Here is a 22,110-nt window from a genome sequence, read left to right as displayed (position 1 = left end):
ATATACAATATCATTTTACTTTCATATTATTAATACCAAGCAATATTATTTAAAATAATAAATGAGTACCAATAAAAAGTTCCTAATCATTACTAAAAAATCTATACAAGTTATAAAAACTTAATATATTATAAATTAAACTCTTCGCTATTCAGTTTTTATTTTTTCTTAATAAGGAATAAATTATTCATAGATAAGGTATAACTATAGTATATTTGTAAAATTATATATATAAAATTAATAATAATGATGAAAATGACGCTGCATTTAATTGAGAACCACTAAAATTTCTAAGTTGCCCATGAACAAACACCATAACTTGGTACAAATGGACAAACAAGGAGATAATACGTCCCAACTATGACATCCAAGTCAACAAACATGCTCCACATGAAACACCCAACTATATCTCACCCTATCACAAACCAATCTCAAATTTAAAACACCTACAAAACACACAAATGCACTTCACACATCTGAAAAGGAATTTGGGTTTTAGATTACCATAAATTATAGTGGTGAATGAATTTGAAAATCAAATATTTGTAAGTCTTAATTAATTATTGTATAGTGGGTGCATTTCATTCTCAAAAATTAAAATAAGTGATGGTAACATCTTCTTGCCAATACTCAAGCATTAAAGTTAAAAGCCTTTGCAAAAAAAAATCAATTGATTATCGATATATATACACACATTTATTTACTCATATTGGATATGCACAGTCTAGAGATACAAAACTTTCCACTATGGGATATAACTTCAATTTCCATGTACTCTATAGAAGGGATGAGAAGAAGGGGAGGGGGAATAAGACAGATATGTCTTTCCATAAGTGCACTTGCAACCTATCAATTTACATGCTAACTGTAGGGCAGCTTTTAAGATTATCTTGTTTTTCTGCAGCAAGGAATACAATGACCTATACCAGCATTTCCATAGATAAATCAAAATTTTCAAATATTTTTAGAAATAATTCGTACCAAAAGCAGGGCTTAGGGGTTCCTTTAGGAATAAACCATGAATGTTGTCCCCTAATCAACAGCGAGAGATGACATATTCAACCCATCATGTCTTTAGAAGCAAAGTATTGATGCCTCCAACATTGGCCATGAGATATTCTGAGAAAGCATCAAGATATTTCTCAACATTAATTCCATATGCTGCTGAAATAAGCAAGTATAACAATTGTACATCATCATGATATGATGTAGAACAGCTTCACGTACATAAACGGGGAATGTATGAAACACAAAACCTGAACCCTCAACTTCCAAAATTTAAAAGTTGAAACAGAAACACAAATCTTAAAACTTAAACTCTATGAACATCGAAATTAAAACTCCAAAATTTAAAACTTAATTTTTAAATCTACTTTCACAAAAAAGAAGAAGAAAATATCCAAATTATTCCAAACATGATTGAGGTTATTAATAACAGTAACTTAACATACATCAATATAACAACAACTGTAATCACAAGATTGAAAAAAATAGTAACATCACATTGTAGTCACAAAGATGACATTCATTATCCATTTTCAAAGAGACTAAATTAAACTAAATAAAGTGTCCATATAAGTAGTAACAATACCTATAGGACTCGAAATTCCAATGGCAGCGGCAGAGAGAAGAGGCAGACACAGACGCAGATGCAGTTAGGGAAAATGAGAGAAAAGAAATTGGGTAAATGGGGGAATGAAATCGGGTTTAATTTGGGGAAGACGCAGACGCAGTTAGGGTCCAAAAATAAAAATTTTGATTTGGGGTTATGGGAAAACTACTGATAGCAGAGCAAATCAAAGGGACTTCGGGGAAAACGATTTGAGGATATCTCTTTGGGGGAAATTATAGGGGATTTCTGAAATTAGGGCTTGAAAGTAATGGGAAATTTTAAGGGAAATTTGAAATAGATGACTTAAAAGGAAAAGTAGTCGGGGTAAACTGAACTGGGGAAAAGTAAAGGGAAATTGGGGTTCCAAAAAACGATGACGTTTTCAATCTATTAATAATATTTGTGGCGTTTTTGTAGAAAGCGCCACTAATAACAATGTACTAACGACGCCGTTTTGCAATCTGTTAATAGATTTTGTGGCGTTTCTAGAGAAAACGCCGGCATTTCACACCTTTTGTGGCGTTTATTAAAGTGCCACTAATAAAAGACTACGAAACGAGGACGTTTTGAAATCACTTTAAATGTTTTGTGGCGTTTTTATATAAAGCGCCACTAATAACAAGGTAATAACAATGCCGTTTTGCAATATGTTGACAGATTTTTGTGGCGTTTCTGGATAAAACGTCGACAATTCTCACCTTTTGCGGTGTTTATAGAAGCGCCACTAATAACAAGGGTGTAGACGATGCCGTTTTACATTCTTTTAATAGATGTTTTGTGGTATTTTTTAGAAAGCGTCGCTAATAAAAAAGCTTCAAAACGACATAGTTTAAACTATTAATACATATTGGCGGCCTTTTTTCCACTAATTATGACAATAATTTTTCCTCCCTTTTTTTTCTCTTTTATTATTATTATTATTATTATTTCCTATTAATACATGGTTAAATTTTAATTTGGTCTCTCTAATATATTTAAATATTAGATTTATTTGCATATACTTTAATTTTTAATATCATTTAGTTTATATATTTTTATAATATTATTAATTAATTAAACAGTTAATGTTATTGACTTTTTTAATAAAACATTACATGGTAATATATAATTTGCATATTTAGAGAATAGAGATTGAAATGTGGTTTCCATTTTTTATATGTTTGTGTCGTTCTTTTACATTAATATCTATATATATCCATATATATGAAATTTATTCTTACAGGTTAATTTAGGATTTATATAGTATTTAAGTGTTTAAGGGTTTATTGTCTATAGTTTAAGGTTTTATGGTTTTGGATTTAGGGTTTATAGTTTTAAGTTTCATAATTTAGGGTCTAGTGATTTAGGTTTATAGTTTTATGATTTAGGAATCTATATTTAAGGGCTTAAGGGTTTAGTGTCTATAGTTTAGGGTTTTATGGTTTTGGATTCAAGATTTAATATTTAGGGTTTAAGGTTTACAAATTAGGGTTTATAACTAGAGATTTAGGGTTTAAGATGTAAAGGGTTATTGATTTTAGGGGTTAGGGGTTAATTAAGGTTTAGAGAAAGCCATAACATTGATTTATCAAAGTGTAACTTTTCATAATTAAGTAACTAAAATGAAATTACCTTTCCCATAGTTAATTCATATTGTGTATTTAATCTTTTAGCGGCGTTTTCTAAAAAATGCCGCTAATGCAATTGGTTGTTAAGAAAATGATGTCGTTTTCTTTAATCTTTTAGCGACGCTTACGTAAAAACGCCGCTATAGGTTGATCTATAGCAGCGTTTCTCTAAAAATGCCGCTAATGTTTGATCTTTAGCGTTGTTTTTAGAGAAGCGCCGCTAATGAACTGAAGCTTACATAATACGATGTCGTTCACATTAATCTTTTAGTGGCATTTTTAATAAAGCACCGCTATAGGTATTCCAACTCAATCTATTCGATTTTTAGTGGCGTTTTCTATTTAAACGCCGCTAAAAACACCGCTAAAACCCTATTTCGGTGTAGTGATTGATGCATCCCTCCAAGCTACAGTTATTCCAAACTTTCTTCATAAATTTATCATTTTTGCTATTACTAACTCTACTGTCACACCCCAAACCTGTATCCGTCATCGGATAAGGGTTACGAGGCATTACTGATTAAAATACAACTCAGAACAAACATTCATTTCAGTAATAATCATGTAATAAAATTTTAAATCAAACTAATATACTTCGATTCTATAATTCATATAATTTCCAAGGTAATGTTTAATCAATACAAACAAAGAATCATGAAAATCGAATGTTAAATTCATAACCAAGCATATGTCATTTCACATACCAATCATATATGTATACTATAACATTTATGGCATTCAAATAATTTAAATATAAAATATCTTATTATCTTACTAATTTTATATGCATACTTTTTAACAAGCAAACATACATCATTTTATTTTATATAAATAATATATTCCATTATAGCATTTGTTTACCTAAATACAACATTTGCATATCATAAATACATATAAGTAATAATCCACTTAGCATATGCCAAATATATCATCAACTTAGCCAATTAAACCACTCAAATAAATTAATCAAAACATTCAAATAATGTGCCATTTGAAACCAATACAAAAATCATATTCATCTCTTATCTATTCGGCTAACAAAATTAACTTGTACATATTTATTGATTTTCAAAGAACTATCGAATCCATATAGCCATACATATCATTATTTTAAACCATAAGCATATACCAATATACCATATATAAATGACATGCATTTTACTAACTAATACATTACATATTATAACTCAATACGCATCCATCATTTATTCCATAACCGAAACACCACCATATATATATATACCTTGAGATAATATATATGTCATACCAATACATCATGTGCAAATATATATATGTATGTGCAAGTGCCGAATCACAAAGTTGATTATAACCATCTCATATATTTTCATCATATGCCCGAATACACAAGTACATTATAATAACTTCCAACTCAATTCATGTTACAACTTTATACATCACAAGAATAAATCATTAACCAAATATAAACATATATCCAAAACACAAATCTTACCTGTAATATCTCGAATTAGGGCCTAATCGGAATAGTGGTTTCAAGACCACAAATCCGAGATAGAAATAATTATTTTATAATTTTTTTGAGGTCTATGATATGATTTCATGATTGTGTGAAAATTTCGTGACAAAATTCTATGCATAAGTGCTTAAGTTGAGATTAGGGACTAAATCAAATAATTTGCAATGTAACACCCCAAACCCAGCCTAGACGTTATGACCGGATCTGATGCGCCACATCGAAGCGTTCAAAACATGCTGTATTACTTAGTTTGGAAAAACTTAGTTGGTGTTGCAAAAGACACTTTTAAAAGTAGGTTAAAGTGAATGGAAGTTGTGCACCAGGTAGGAAACCAGGAAAGAGAGGAGGTGAGTCCGTCGGACTGCTTAAGTACCAAGCTCCCTTCGGATCCAATCCTAGACATGCACACCGCCATTGCCACACTCTACCATCTCGTATAATTTGGAGAAAACCGTTTGGTTATGTCCATCTTAAGAAAATGATTAAGGTTGAAAAACGTTTGCTTAAAATATTAATTTTCTTGGAAAAACATTTACTTTGCGGAAACTTTGCGCGTCATCGTGATCTTTTAAAAACGAGTAGTTTTTATAAAACGAACCCTAGTGCTAACCAGTTTAATAATCCCCAAAATATTATTAATTAAAAAGAGCGGCCTTATTACAACTTTAAGCATAATAAAAATAATCCAAATTAAATGCTAAACTTATTTAAAATCGGCAATCAATCTTCATGGCCACTCTGAATCCCGCCCAGCTCCAAGTCCACCAACTAGGGCTCACCTGCAAGGATGGAAGAGGAAGGGGTGAGTTTGGGAAAACTCAGTGTATACAGAAACCCATCCAAAGCCCAAATCAGCTCGAGCCCATTGGGCCTAAGCCCTATTCAGATAACAGTACACAGTGCACCGAAGCCCTTTTCAGAATACAGTAGCAAGGCCTTAGCCCTTTTTAACATAACAGTGTGGCCCATAGGCCCAGTTCAGTAACATAAGTAACAACAGTAGTAATGAATGCAAGCCCAACTGGGGAGACTACTCAACCCACCAACCCCTACACTGCCCCGTACCAGCCCTACACTCCATGTGGGGAATATCTCAACCCACCCAGCCCTACACTCCACAGTTGCAGCAACGCTGCCCAAATATCAGTAAGTTGAGACAAAGCCTCCAGTACGTGGATGAACCACTTTCAATACTTCCTCCATCAATACCCCAAATCCCATGCAACAGATATTAATAAAGGCATATCATGTAAAATACAGTATTAATCAATCATGCAGTTTAGCCAATTTAAACCCTAGGGGTATTTCGGTAATTATGCTCTTTAGGGGTAATTTCGTACTTATGCAACTACACACGTTATTTCAGTAATTTTTAGCCGTTTTATGCAATTTGGTCCCACCATCTAACTAACATGCTACTTTGCCCATCTCTTACCCTTATTGGTCCGTAAGCCCATTGGGCCCAGTTTTGGCCCATCGAGGCCGTCTTTTTTCGAAGTACGTTAAAATGTCAAACGAACTTACTTACCACTTTGCGGTGCCAGATCTAACAATTACTCTATGTCTTGAGAGCATTCGCATACTCACAAGCCTATGAAATGCTGAAATTTCGGCATTTCGGCTTTTGCCGAATTGAACTAAGGAAGGGTGTTCGGTACACACCTGGTTCGCGACGACTGCTACTGAGATCCCTTTCGATGTCCTAAAATTTATTAGCACAGTTCTTATTTACAAACCATAATCACTAAACCCCAAAACTTACTTATCCATGATCGAACCATGTCCCTAAAAGCCTTTGAAACCTTACCTTTTTGCCAAAATCGATAGCTAGCTCCGAATCCGATTGTTCCAATGATTAACACTTTTGATTCAACGCTTAAGAAAACTCTAATCACCGAAAGAAAACATCAGTTACAAACCCTTAAAGCCTTATGCTCAAATCGACAGCCTCCCTAATTTTTAAGGATTTCGGCTTTTCCTAACATCGTAAAATAAGAACAGATCTAAGATGATAAGTACTTACCCCTTACTCCTACTTGATTTCCACGCAATCCAGTGCAGATTTATCCTTAGAACAATGGTAAAACCCAAATCCAAGGGTTGAAGGAGTTTCGGCTATAAGCCCCCCCCAATCTATGGTTTTTCGGCTTTTGAGTGGTGAAGGAGATGATGATATGAGGCTATGACCTTGAAGTAGAATTGCCGTCAGGTATCTAGGATTAAGAAAAGATAATCGTAGATTTAATGGAAACACAATGTTAAAGGGTTTGGCTTTGAAGAAATCGGTACCTGTAATGTGTGTTCAAGATTTCGGCTTTTATGGATTCGGCAAAAGTATTGATGAACAGCAGAATTGATGAATGGTTTTGAAGAAGAAAAATAGAAAAGAAGAATAGGAGAGGTGGTAGTTTCGGCTAGAGAGGAAAAAGAGAGAAAAGAAAATCTTGTGATGTCTGAGCAGAAGAGGACGGCACCACTCAATACCCTAGGTGCCGAAATACTAACCTCAAAACCCTCTGCCGATTTTTCCCCCTTCAATTCCCAATATTCGGCCAACTCCTATCCTCTCTCCTAATCCCTTAAATCTCTCCCCTTATCACTCCTTAATCCAAGCGTTTGGACTAATCCAAACTCTCTTCTAGCAGAATCCACCTGGACTCCAACACTACCCCTCCTACACTTAAAATAAATGCATCCATTTGTCAACACAGGGAATCGATCCCATGCCTCCCTCAAAGCTCCACACGCCACCTTTTTAGGAGCCTAGTGGCGTCACCCTGGCCACTTTACCAAGGCTCTTTTTGTGATGCAATTTACCCATCACTCCACTTAAGGGCCACTTAGCCAGAACCCCTAACTCCTAAGTCCAAAAATTCAAAAATTCAACCGGGTTTTGGCCAACACATGGGCCTTCTATAAGCCCATTTACCTACCCAAAATATTAATTTCACATCCAAATACAAAATTTTAAAATCTTTACAAAATATTGAAAACCGCGAATAAATCCGAAAATCAGGACGTTACATGCAAAACTTGCATTCTAGAAGTTTTTAGTATGAAATTGCTTTGGAATATTAATGAGGAGGTCTTAAATAGCAATTTGACCAATTTCTAAGTTTATGGACAAAAATTTGGACATGGATGGAATTTTTGAAAGTTTAGTAAGGAAGGGTATTTTGGTCATTTTGATTTTAAATGAAATAAAATGGGAAAAATAACACAAAAAATGGTCATCTTCTCCATAAGTTGCTGCCAAATTTTTCTCGCCACCATAGCTAGGGTTTCAACACTTTTAAGCCTTGATTAGCAAGGAAAATCAAAATTCGGGCTAAAATCGGTAAAATACCAAGTTGAGGACAAAATGATAAAAATGACTATTTTCACATACGAGGTATGTTCAGGTGTAAATGTAGTAACATAATTTTCATTTTATGTAATTTAATGTTATTTATATGATATGATGATTAATATCATGGAATATTATGCTTTGTGGTTATTATTGAGTAATATGCAAACTATGTGTGCTACTTGTTAAATATGAATTGCTTTATTATTCCGAAGAGTTCAATGGGGAAATCGATTAAGTAAAAATACATGTGAACATGGTTATATGATGAATAAGTGCAGGCTACTATGTGTACTCAATGACTTCAATCACGTGTGTAGTACTAAGTGCAGGCTACTACGTGTATCAGATGGTTAGGTCACGTGTGTAGTACTAAGTGCAGGTTACTACGTGTACCGGATAATTGGTCGTATGTGTAGTACTAAGTGTAGTCTACTATGCGTATCAGATAGCTTGGCTACATATGTGGCACTTATGTGCATGAAATCCGTGTATTCGAATCATATTCCGATGTGTTCAACGGGTAAATCTTAAGTGGATAAGGTGAGTACTTAAAACAAAGGTGACATGTTGGTAAGTGTGGTGAATGAGAAAATTTGTACAGTTTTGACAAGTCGGTTTGGAGATCAGGACGGTCGGAGGTACGCTCACACTATCAACGGACCATCTCGGTATAGTGGCTTGCATATTTTGGGAATATGGCATATATAGCATTATAATCCTTTTGTGTATATAATCTTATGATATGGTGAAAGAGTGATGTGGAAATGCTTGTTGATGATTAGCTATTGGAATGACTAATCAAAATTTATATTTAGTGTTATGTATACTTAATGTATTACCTATGCCATGGAAAACCATAAAATGGTGAAATTGGCTATAAAATAGTGCCATATAACAGCAGTGACGTGAATTTGAAAAATCACTAAAAATAGTAGAAATGAAATTAAATGACGAATAAGTTATGGAATCGAAGCTTGATGAGTCTATTTTCATATGGAAGAAACGAAATAGGTAAATGAGTTATATTTTTATGAGATATTTAAATTTTGGTGGAACAGGATCAGAGCGATCTCTTAATCCCCTGTTCTGACTTTAAAAATTTACCATAAATTGTATAAAAACAATTAGGAGTTATACCTTACATTTATGAAATCCTTATTGAGTCTAGTTTTATGAGAAACAAACGGAATAATCATTGAAACTCTGTAAATGGAGATATTTGATTCATAATACACAGGGGGCAGAGTAGTCAAACCCTGAAACAGGGGAGAATTTAACTAATAAACTGTACTAATTGGCCTAACCAAAAATTCTAGAAAAACAATTAGCAGATAGATATATGAGTCTAGTTTCAGGAAATATTTATGGAATTGGATTTTGAGTTTTTTAACTCAAGATATGAATTTTTAAGAGACTGTGATGCAGTTAGCCAGCTTGTCTAGAAATTTTAAGATAAATTGTATGAATTGTTTAATTAATGATTTAAGTTTAGTAACACCTCAAGCTCGACTCTGGCGACGGTATCGGGCGTGAGGGTGTTACATTACCTACCATGTAATAACATATCAAAATAAACTCTTTCTATGTTCGAATATAACCTAATATCCTTTAATACCAAATCATGTATAACACCTCATCCAAATATAATAACCAAATTCACATGTATATTTTATTTATACATGAACCATAGCCGAATCATTTTAACCATGAGTAACATAACAAGAATAAATCATACTTATGGATATACCATGGCCGATTCAATCTAATCACATGCAAAATCATCCACCATTTTCAATGCATATAACATATATAAACATGAATAAGTTTCATATAATCACTTAACACATTAGCCATTTTCGCATGGCTTAATATATATATACACATTCAAAATAAACTGACTCCAAGGCTAGCCTATACATGCCATAAGCTCAAGTTCAACTTATAAAAGTACCAAAATAGTTGATAATGTGATAGACTTTACTGACGATCCCCAAGCTCATAACTTGATTCCAAAATCTATAAAACAAAGACAAACATATACACACAATAAGTTATCATGGCTTAGTAAGTCATAAGCAAATAGGTAACTCAATGCTAATATCAATTCAACTTATCCAACTAATTTATGTTATCATGGTCACACTTATTTTCAAGCTCATTATTTCATGTATAACATATGCTTTCACATACCAACTTTACCTTGGCCGAATATACATGTATCTATATTCATTCATATACAAATGCACATATATTTACAATTGAAAGATCACATATAATTAACATTTGGCAAATTATAAATTTATAAATTTTCATATACGCATATACTATCATTTGCATCATGAATACATCATTAGACCGAATGTATACTTTCACATATGCATACTTATAATTCACATCATCATGTAATATTTATCCCATCAATTCAAACATTCAACTTACCATAATTTCATATCTTAGTATGAATACATACATGAGCCTTTTAACTTGATTTTTCATTCAGTTTTAACTTATTATTGCCCATTGAACCATTCAAAATTAAATAGGATACTTGGATAAACACATATATCGTACAATGCCAATGTCCCAGACGTGGTCTTACATGCTACCTCATATCGATGCCACTGTCCCAGACAGGGTCTTACACGAATCAAATACGATGCCGATGTCCCAGACGTGGTCTTACACATAACCACATATATCAATGCCAACGTCCTAGACGTGGAATTACGTGAAAACACATATCGGAAATCCTATGTCATGACATATGTATCCTAGCTATTCCTATGGTTCGTACGGGGCTTTCGGACATTGTAACTTGGTCAAAACGAATTCGTAAACATAGCTCCCAAGCTTATTTACATTTGGCTAACACATATATTATTTCACATATTTCATTTCAGCATATAAAACTCATATTTTTTTTAAAAAATAACAATATCTATTTGCCTATAATCTTACCTCGGATGATGAAAATCGGAACAGGACGGCTAATCAGCAACTTTAGTTTTCCCCCGATCCAAATTTGATTTATTTGGTTCTTGATATAATCATATTCAAATTAAACTCATTCAAACATATTTTCACTCATTTTAATCCAAAAACACATAAATGGGTAAATCACCATTTTACCCCTAACATTTCACACTTTTTACAATTTAGTCCAAATTGCACAAAACACAAAACATGAAAAATTTGCACATACCATGCGTAGGCCGAATGCTCCATCTGTTCATACAAGTCCATACATTTCATTTATTTCATATTTTAGTCCCTCAATTTATTATTTTTGCAATTTAGTCCTAATTACTCAAAATCATTAAAATTCCAATACAAAACATGATAATCTAAAACATATCTTTCATATTTCATCAACTAACATCACAAAGCTCAAATATTCATCAATGGAATAACTCAAAATATTCATCAAAATCAAAAATTCAAGCATGGGCTTTGTACATTACACTGCAACGATCTCAAAAACGTAAAAATTATCAAAAACCGAGCTAGTTACATACCTTGATTGAGCTTGAACAAGGCCAAATACCCTAAGCTTTTATTCTTTTCTTTCTTTTTATTATTCGATCATAAGAGAAAGTATGAATATTGGCTTTTAATTATGTTATATTATAACATATATTAACATATTATTTAATTTAGATAGTTAACCTTTATTATAAAATATGAAACCATTATAACATAAGGTTACAATCGTCCACTCCATATATTAATGGTCTAATTACATTTTAAATACCTCAACTTATAAAGACACATTCATTTTTTCCCTTTTACAATTAACCATCAAATTTTTATTTTACGCGATTAAGCCATTTTATTTAATCGGGCACTCAAACGACAAAATTAAATCACAAAAATTTCACACATATAAATTCATAAATAATAAACACAAAAAATATTTTTAAAATATTTTTTAACTCAGATTCGTGGTCATGAAACCACCATTCCAAATAGGGTCTAAATCGGGCTATTACAACTCTCCCTTCTTTGGGATTTTCGTCCTCAAAAATCATACCGGTGAATAGGTTCGGATAGCATTCTTTCATTGCATCCTCTGGCTCCCATGTTTCCTCTTCAACTCTGGCTCCCATGTTTCCTCTTCAACTCCATGTTAATGCCACAATACTTTCACTAACGGAATTTTCTTGTTTTGCAATTCTTTAACTTCGCGAGCCAGAATACAAATCGGTTCTTCCTCATATGTCATATCAGGCTTAATCTCAATCTCTGACGGATTAATCACATGTGAGGGAGTAGATCAATATCTACAAAGAATCAAAACATGGAATACATTATGGATCTTTTCTAACTCAGGCGGCAACAACAATCTATATGCAACCGGCCAAATATGCTCTATAATCTCATACGGGCCAATAAATCTCAGACTTAATTTGCCTTTACGTCTGAATCTGAGTATTTTCTTCCATGGTGAGACTTTCAAAAAGAATTTTTCCCCAATCTTAAACTCTTTATCTTTTTGTTTCAAGTTCGCATATGATTTCTTACGATCTGACGCAGTTTTCAGACTTTCGTGGATCACTTTTACCTTGTGTTCTGTCTCTCTGATCAAATCAACCGCTTGTATCTTGTTTTCACTAAGATCAGTCCAATATAATGGTGTACGATATTTATGACCATACAAAGCCTTGTAAGGTGCAATTTTGATACTCGATTGAAAGCTATTATTGTATGCAAATTCAATCAGAGGTAAGTATCATTCCCACGTACCTTCAAACTCGAGAATGCAACATCTCAACATACCCTTAAGTATCTGAAGGATTCGTTCAGACTGACCATCTATTTGCGGATGGAAAGCAGTGCTGAAATGTAATTTTGTATCTAGAGCATCTTTCAGTTTTTTCCAAAACCATGATGTAAACCTCAGATCTCTATCCGAAACAATAGAAATAGGTACACCGTGTAATCTCACAATCTAAGAAACATACAATTCACCTAGCTTATCAAGCGAGTAATCTGTACGAACTGGAACAAGATAAGCCGATTTAGTCAATCTATCCACAATAACCCATATTGCATCTTTCTTGCTCGGTATCAACAGTAAACCAGATACAAAATCCATCGTGACTCTGTCCCATTTCCACTCAGGTATCATGATCCACTGAAGCAATCCATAAGGTACCTGATGCTCAACTTTTACTTGCTGATAAACTAAACATTTCAAAACAAAGTCAGAAATGTCTCGTTTCATACCATGCCACCAGTAAAGTTGTTTCAGATCATTATACATTTTCGTACTACCCGAGTGAATAGATAACCGACTACTATGAGCTTCGTTCAAAATCACCTGAATCAACTCTAAATTTTTCAAAACACATATTTGGTTTCTGAACCTCAAACAACCCTTAGCATCAACTTGAAACTCTGAATCAACATTCGAATCACATTGCCAGTTTTGCTAACAAATCATTATCAACTTCCTAAGCATCACAAATTTGTTGAATGAATATCTGTCTTGCTTTTAATTAAGCTATTATCGAACCATCATCAGACATAGCCATATGTACATTCATTGCATGCAAAGGAAACAGTGATTTTCAGCTTAAAACATAAGCAACAACATTAGCCTTTCCCGGATGGTAGTCGATCACAAGCTCATAGTCTTTTAACAGCTCTAACCATCGACGTTGTCTCAAATTTAGATCTTTCTGAGTCATCAAATATTTTAGGCTCTTGTGATCAGAATAAACATGACATTTCTCACCAAACAGATAGTGACGCCATATCTTCAATGCAAACACAATAGCTGCCAATTCTAAATTGTGTTTCGGATAGTTCTTTTCGTGCGGCTTTAACTGTCTCAAGGCATAAGCTATAACTTTGTCTTCCTACATCAAAACACAGCCCAAACCATTTAAAGATGCGTCATTATAAATAACAAATTCTTTACCCGGTTCTGGTTGAACTAACACTGGAGCATCGGTCAAAAGGGCTTTCAACTGATCAAAACTTTTTTGGCACTTTTCTGACCACTCGAACATAACATCTTTCTATAATACCTTCATCATCAGGGTTCCAATCATAGAGAAACCTTTCACGAACCGTCTGTAGTAACCAGCAAGTCCCAGAAAACTTCAGACTTCAAAAACATTTCTCGAAGGTTTTCAATCAAGTATAGTTGAAATTTTACTCGGACCAACCCAAATACTCGATGATGAAACAACATGTCCCAGAAAATTGACTTCACGTAACCAGAACTCGCATTTACTGAACTTCACATACAACTGTTTATCTCGCAAAGTCTGTAACACAAGTCTCAAATGTTCGGCATGCTCGGTTTATCACGAGAATAGATCAAAATGTCATCTATGAACACAACCACAAATCGATCCAAATACTGTCTGAAGACCCGATTCATCAAATCCATTAAAATAGCAGGTGTATTAGTAAGTCCGAAAGGCATAACCAGAAACTCATAGTGTCCGTACCTAGTTTGAAAAGCAGTCTTTGGCACATCAGAGTCTTTAACTCACAACTAATAGTAATCTGATCTCAAATCTATCTTCGAAAATAGTATAGCCCCTTTCAGGTGATCAAAAAGGTCGTCAATCCATGGCAACAGATACTTATTCTTTATAGTCACCTTACTGAGTTGTCTATAGTCGATACACATTCTCATAGTTCCGTCTTCTTTTTTACAAATAAAACTGGTGCACCCCAGGGAGAAAAAATCAGTCGCGTGAAACCTCTATCTGTCAACTCTTGCAACTAAGCTTTCAACTCTTTTAATTCAGTAGGTGTCATTTTGTACGGAGTTATCGCTATGGGAGTTGTCCTCGATATTAACTCTGTAACAGTCCAATTTTGAACCTAGTCGAAATAGTGGTTTCAGGACCACATATCAGACTCAGAAAAATAGCTAAATAGTATTTTTCATGCTTATGATGTGTGAATTAGCATATGTGAAAGTTTCGTCTGAAAATTTAAATGTTTGTGTGCTTAATTTTGAAAAAGGACCTAATCACGTAAAATGTTAAAATGGCTTTCTAATTGTTAAAGTGCCTATTTGATTTGGCTTTATAATTGTGAGGTCCTTATGTGGTTATTTGACCATCAGAAGTTTGAATGGACATAAATAACCATCCATTAAGTGAATTTGTAATGGATTATTAAAGGTTAAAATTGTAAAAGAATTATTAATGTTAATTAAAAAGAAATAAAAACATAAAATTGGCCATTATCATCTTTGTTGGTCGATTGTAGCAAAAGAAAAAAAAAGAAAAACACAACCTAGGGTTCCGCCATTGAATTCCTTGATTAAGGTATTGATTTTGCTCAGTTTTTGATAATTTCTAAGTTTCTGTAATCGTTGTTTCGTATATTATCAAACCTGTAACACCCCTAACCCGTATCCATCGCCAGAAGGGTTACGGAGTATTACTAAAAATTTCATGAGCGAACAGTTGAACAAACTTAAATAGTGGATAATTATTTTACCGATATTTGCAATTAAAACAAAACCGAATTTACAAGGTATTAATTTATTATAATTAAACAATTTCATTACCCAACCATATATTTGATGTACAACGTGCCTTGCACACACACATGCATCATAAAAGAGGATCACTATTCATTTCGTGATTTGCCGTAATAGTCGAATGCATAGCTAAATTTAAATACATATAGTATTTAGCTCATATACACAATTAAATAACCACATTCCATAAGCCTAACTTTGACCTATTAATATAATAATTTAACCACCCATTTAGTAACATTTTACTTAATCAAAAGAGTTGTATTATAAAAACAAACATAGCCATTTTTTTGAAATATTAAAGGTTAAGCCATATTCGTATGGCCAGAATTACAAAATTTAGTATTATAACATGGAAATCCCAAATATAATATCTATACATGCCATAATGTTATACTTAAGATTAACTAAGAAGGAGTACCAAAACATTGCGGGCAGGTGTGATGACTTCGACGATGGTCCCGAGCACACAAAATGGATCAAAAGAAAATCTAAATGAGAGACAAGTAAACACACCAAATGAGTATTCAACTTAGTAAGTCGTAAGCAATATAATGAAGACCATGGACTTGAGATCATAAAAAAATAAAGTAAAATCAATTATTTTAGCCATACGGAGCTATGCAATATATTACTTAGATTATTGATCCAACTACAAGTCAACTCTTGCTATTCAATCAAATATCAAACAACCAAATGGCTTAAATCCTTTTCTCAAAGTATTAAACAATGATGAACTAGATGGATCCATGCATATACATTTCATGTCTCCAATTTTCTTATTTCAATCAATAGATCTAACCCTTCATTCATTTCATGCACTTATTATATCATCAATCGATTTCGCACACATAGTGCTATTCAAATCCGCACACTTAGTGCCATGTAACCCGTACACATAGTGCCTTAGAAATCCACACACTCGTATTAACATTCGAATCAGCACACATAGTGCCATTCAAAATCCGCACACTTAGTGCCAATGTCATTTCATTATAGCAAAGCAATTGATTTAATTCAAATAATATATACGGCCACATATATTTATCAATCAAAAGAATATCTAAACAAAATAAATTCTTTCATGATATGCGAGCACCATTTATGTATAAAATAACCAATCTTATAATTGCTTATGGACTTACCTTATGTTGGATGAAATGGTTCCAATCGACTACTCGATACTCTTTGCTTTGCCCTTCCTTGATTCCCTTCCTTTGGGTTCTTGAGCTAGAATAAATAAATTTAACAATTTAATTACCTTGTTAGTTAATTATATCCCATACTATTAATAGTTTCATATCACAAGAATCACACGGCATAAACTTGGTTTTTATCCACCTTATGCTTTTATTAAAACTAAGCCATTCGGCTATTGACCACCTAATATCCAATTACTATCGAAAACCAATCAATACTTCAATGAACACATCTATATACATATATATATGTCTATACGGCAACCACCCCTTGCTAATTACTCACATATACAAATTTAATGGTTTCCACTTCATCTTACAACCATCCTTGTTCAAGACATTAAAACCTCAACTAATGCTTATCTAATGTCTCAAGGCCGAATGCATTATCACTACCAAAATAACAATTGCACATCACTTTTTCATTTAACACATAGTTTCACCACATAAACATTTTGACCGAATACTTCTAACTAGCAAAAACTCCACATTTATTCATATCATCATTCAAATGCACATATATCTATTAGCTAACTCATTCTTCACCTATCTAATATTTCCATCCAAAGCATCAAAACACTATCCTCTTAACATTTAACCATTATAACCGTATGCACATTTTGTCACCAAATAAAAAAATCAACATATGGGTTATAATAAGAGCTTGACTACTAACTAAATTTTCATAAAATTTAATGAAAATAACATGAAATCCTACCTTAATTAACCCTTAAGATGGCGGAATGTCTTTAACCAGTTTCCTTCTTCTTTCACTTAAGTTTCGGCTTTGCAAGAAGAAGATGATCACTCTCTCTCTCCTTCCATTTCTTCTTTTATTCATCTTTTTTTATTTAGATTATTTTAATCATTTGTCAATATGAAATTATAATTAATTAAACTTAGTGGAAGAACATCACTGCTTGGCCGGCCACTACATGTATATTGGGCATTTTGACATGCAAACCCAAGCTTTCACACTTTGTAGTTATTATGTCCTTACATATTTACCTATCATATTTTCTAATTTTCTCAACTAAGTCCTTTCAAGAAAATTCACATTCAATAAACTAAATTAAAACATCAATTTTTCACACATGCAATATCACACATAGAAGATATGTAAATAAATTTTAAATAAATTTTATGACTCAGTTTTGTGGTCCCGAAACCACCTTCCGACTAGGGTCAAATTAGGGATGTCACAACTCTCCCCCACTTAAAAATTTTCGTCCTCGAAAATCTTACCAGTGAATAAATTTGGATAACGTTCTTTCATAGAGTTTTTGAGCTCCCAAGTAGCCTCTTCTACTCCATGTTTGATCCATAATACTTTTATTAAAGAAATCTTCTTATTCCGCAATTCTTTCACTTCCTGAGCTAAGATACGGATCAGTTCTTCTTCATAGCTCAAATTAGATTGAATCTCAATTTCAATGGACTAACCACATGTGAAGGATTCGATCTATACCGTCTAAGCATCGATAGATGGAATACATTATGAATCTTTGCTAGTTCAGGTGGTAGAACCAATCTATAAGCAATCGGCCCTATCCGCTCTGCTATCTCGTACGGTCCAATAAATCTTGGACTCAATTTGCCCTTACGGCCAAACCGGAGTACCTTTTTCCAGGGTGAGACTTTCAAAAATGCTATATCACCAATTTGATACTCAATATCTTTGCGTTTCAAATCCGCATATGATTTCTAACGATCCGATGCTGCTTTCAAACTATCACTAATCACTTTCACTTTTTCTTCAGCTTCTCTAGTCAGATCAACCCCGTATATCTTATTTTCACTGAGTTCGGTCCAATATAGTGGTGTGCGGCATTTACGACCGTACAAAGCCTCGTATGGTGCCATCTTAATGCTTGATTGGAAGTTATTGTTGTACGCAAATTCAATCAAAGGTAAATATCGTTCCCACGAACCACTGAACTCGAGAATACAACATCTCAACATATCTTCGAGTATCTGAATAACTCGTTCAGATTGACCATCTGTTTGGGGATGGAAAGCTGTGCTAAAATGTAACTTAGTACCCAACGCTTCATGCAATTTTCTCCAGAATCAAGATGTAAATTTGGGGTCTCTATCAAAAACAATAGAAGTAGGTACTCCATGTAATTGAACAATTTGAGAAACATATAATTCTGCCAATTTATCGAGTGAAAAATTCGTACGAACAGGGATAAAATGAGCGGACTTTGTCAATCTATCAACAATAACCCAGATTGAGTCCTTCTTGCTCTGCGTCAATGGTAAACCATAGACAAAGTCCATCGTTACTCGATCCCATTTCCACTCAGGTATCATGATCGGCTGTAGTAATCTCGAAGGCACCTGATGCTCCACTTTCACTTGTTGACATATCAAACATTTAGAAACAAAGTCGGAAATGTCTCTTTTCATACCATGCCACCAATATTGTCTTTTTAGATTGTTGTACATTTTCGTGCTACCAGGATGGACCGACATTTGGCTACAATAGGCCTCACTCAAAATCATCGAAGTAAGTTCTGAATTTCTCGAAACACAAAATCGACCTCTGAATCTTAAACAATCATTGTCGTCAATTTGAAACTCTGAACCCATATTAGAATCACATTGAGCTCGTTTAGCAACCAATTCGTCGTCAATTTTCTGTGCTTCACAAAATTTTCGTATTAACACTGGTTCTGCTTTTAATTCTGCTACCAACACATCATCAGCGGAAATAGACAGATGTACATTCATTGCTCGAAGAGCAAATAAAGATTTTCGACTTAGGGCATCAGCCACCACGTTTGCCTTACCTGGATGATAATCAATGACAAATTCGTAATCCTTTAATAATTCAAGCCACCGTCGTTGTCTCAGATTCAAGTCTTTCTGAGTCATTACATATTTTAGGTTTTTGTGATTAGTATAAACATGGCATTTCTCTCCAAACAGGTAATGACGCCAAATTTTAAGAGCAAACACAATCGTAGCTAGCTCGATATCATGAGTTGGATAATTTTTCTTGTGAGGCTTTAGTTGTCTCGAAGCATATGCAACAACTCTACCTTCCTGCATCAACACACAACCCACACCGTTTAAGGAAGCATCACTATAGACTACGAACTCTTTACCAGACTCTGGCTGAACTAACACAGGAGCCTCCGTCAAAAGGGTCTTCAGCTGGTCAAAACTTGTCTGACACTTCTCTGACCACTCAAACTTAACATCTTTCATGAGTAGTTTCGTCAACTGTGTTGCGATTATCGAGAAACCTTTAACGAATCGTCGATAGTACCCAGCGAGTCCCAGAAAGCTCTGAACTTCAAAAACATTCCTCGGAGGTTTCCAATCAAGAATGGCTAAAATTTTGTTCGGATAAACTCTAATACCCGAAGCGGATACAACATGCCCCAGAAAGCTGACTTCCCTTAACCAGAATTCACATTTACTAAATTTTGCATACAACTGATTATCTCGTAAAATTTGAAGTACTAGCCTCAAGTGTTCGGCGTGCTCGGACTTATTGTGAGAATAAATCAGAATATCATCTATGAACACCACCACAAATCGATCTAAATACTGTCTGAATATCTGATTCATCAGATCCATGAAAACCGCCGGGGCACTAGTGAGCCCAAACGGCATCACTAAAAACTCATAGTGTCCATATCTCATTCTGAAAGCAGTCTTAGGAACGTTAGAATCTCTAACTCGCAACTAATAATAGCCAGATCACAAATCAATCTTCAAAAACACGGAAGCTCCTTTCAACTGGTCAAATAAGTCATCTATCCGCGGCAACGAATATTTATTCTTTATCGTCACTTTATTGAGCTGACGATAATCAATACACATTCGCATAGTTCCTTCTTTCTTTTTCACGAATAGTACTGGAGCACCCCAGGGTGAAAAGATGGGTCGCGCAAAACCTCTGTCAGTCAATTCTTGCAATTGAGCTTTCAATTCTTTCAACTTGGTCAATACCATATGATACGGAGCGATCGAAATTGGTGTCGTACCCGGAACCAATTCTATGTCGAACTCTACTTCTCTAACAGGTGGTAATCCCGGTAATTCCTCAAGAAACACTTCTAGATACTCACAAACCATAGGCACAGTCTCGAGCTTTCGTTCCGATACCTTGCTATCTAGTACATATGGAAGATAAGCTTCATAACCCTTTCTCACATATTTCGAAGCTAATACAGAAGATATCACTGCTGGTAACCCACTCAGATCATTAGACTCAACTCGAATCATTTCACCACTCGAACATCGCAAGTCTATAGTCCTTCGCTTTCAATTTACCACAGCATCATGTTCGATTAACCAGTCCATTCCCAGAATAATATTGAATTCGTCGAAGGGAAATAGCATCAAATCCATCGGAAAATAGAAATCTTTAATTATCAATGAACATCTCTTGCATGCTTTATCAATTAACACATACCGAACCAAAGGGTTTGACACTCGTATCACAAATTCAGTAGACTCAACAGGTAGAGTCTTACTAGACGCTAATGTTTCACATACGTAAGAATGAGTCGAACCAGGATCAATTAAGGCAAGTACACTAGTACTATAGAGAGTGAATGTACCAGTAATAACATCAGGGGAGGATGCCTCCTCTCGTGCACGGATGGCATAAGCTCTGGCGGGGGCACGAGTCTCAGATCGAACAGCCATATCAGAAGTCCCTCTCTGATTACCACCCCTGCCTCCTGTATTTCTCGGTGGTCTACCTCTAGTTGTTACACCACTCGATCTCGCACCTTGCATCTTATTTTTCTCATCAAGTTCCATGCAATCTCGAATGAAATGATCTCGCGAATCGCATCTATAACAAGCTCTGTTAATAGACTTACCCCAACATTCATGTACATGTCGTCTTTCACACTGTGAACATTCAGGTTTTTCTTACCGATTGTTGCCAACACTATCAACCGAAGTAGCTCGAGAGTCCGTTGACGGTCACTCCTTAATAGAAATTCCTGCAGTAGTCTTTGATTTGTTAGTATCGTCTCTGAACTTCTTTGCAGCCGAGAAAGAAGTTTTACCGGTCGATCTTTTACGAAAATCTCTAGCTTCAGTTTCAGCTTTCTTTTTCTCCTTTCCAAGCTCTTCAGCCTTGCAAGCTCATTCAACTAGTGTTACGAATTCTTTTAGTTCTAAAATACCCACCAGTAGCTTTAAATCTTCATTCAATCCCTCTTCAAATCTTTTACACATGGCAACTTCATTAGCTACACACTCCTGAGCATATCGATTGAGCCTTACAAACTCACGTTCATATTCAGATACCGTCAAACGGCCTTATTTAAGCTCCAAAAATTCTTTGCGCTTTTGATCAATG

The 22,110-nt window shown here is 34.4% G+C and overlaps 1 protein-coding gene across 1 annotated transcript; it reads right to left on the bottom strand.

Annotated features, from left to right (window-relative positions):
* Positions 1–1,066: 1,066 nt before the first annotated feature.
* LOC107952455 (uncharacterized) lies at positions 1,067–21,017 on the bottom strand. Its single transcript, XM_016887707.1, has 3 exons — positions 20,742–21,017; positions 19,823–20,072; positions 1,067–1,164 (listed from the first exon to the last, which is right to left on the bottom strand). Exons 1-3 carry the CDS (start codon positions 21,015–21,017, stop codon positions 1,067–1,069), a joined length of 624 nt encoding a protein of 207 aa, XP_016743196.1.
* Positions 21,018–22,110: the final 1,093 nt, after the last annotated feature.

This window comes from Gossypium hirsutum, chromosome A02 (assembly GCF_007990345.1).
Source record: "Gossypium hirsutum isolate 1008001.06 chromosome A02, Gossypium_hirsutum_v2.1, whole genome shotgun sequence".
In the NCBI taxonomy this organism is placed as follows: Eukaryota; Viridiplantae; Streptophyta; class Magnoliopsida; order Malvales; family Malvaceae; genus Gossypium; species Gossypium hirsutum.
This window is presented reverse-complemented; position numbering and strand designations above follow the sequence as displayed.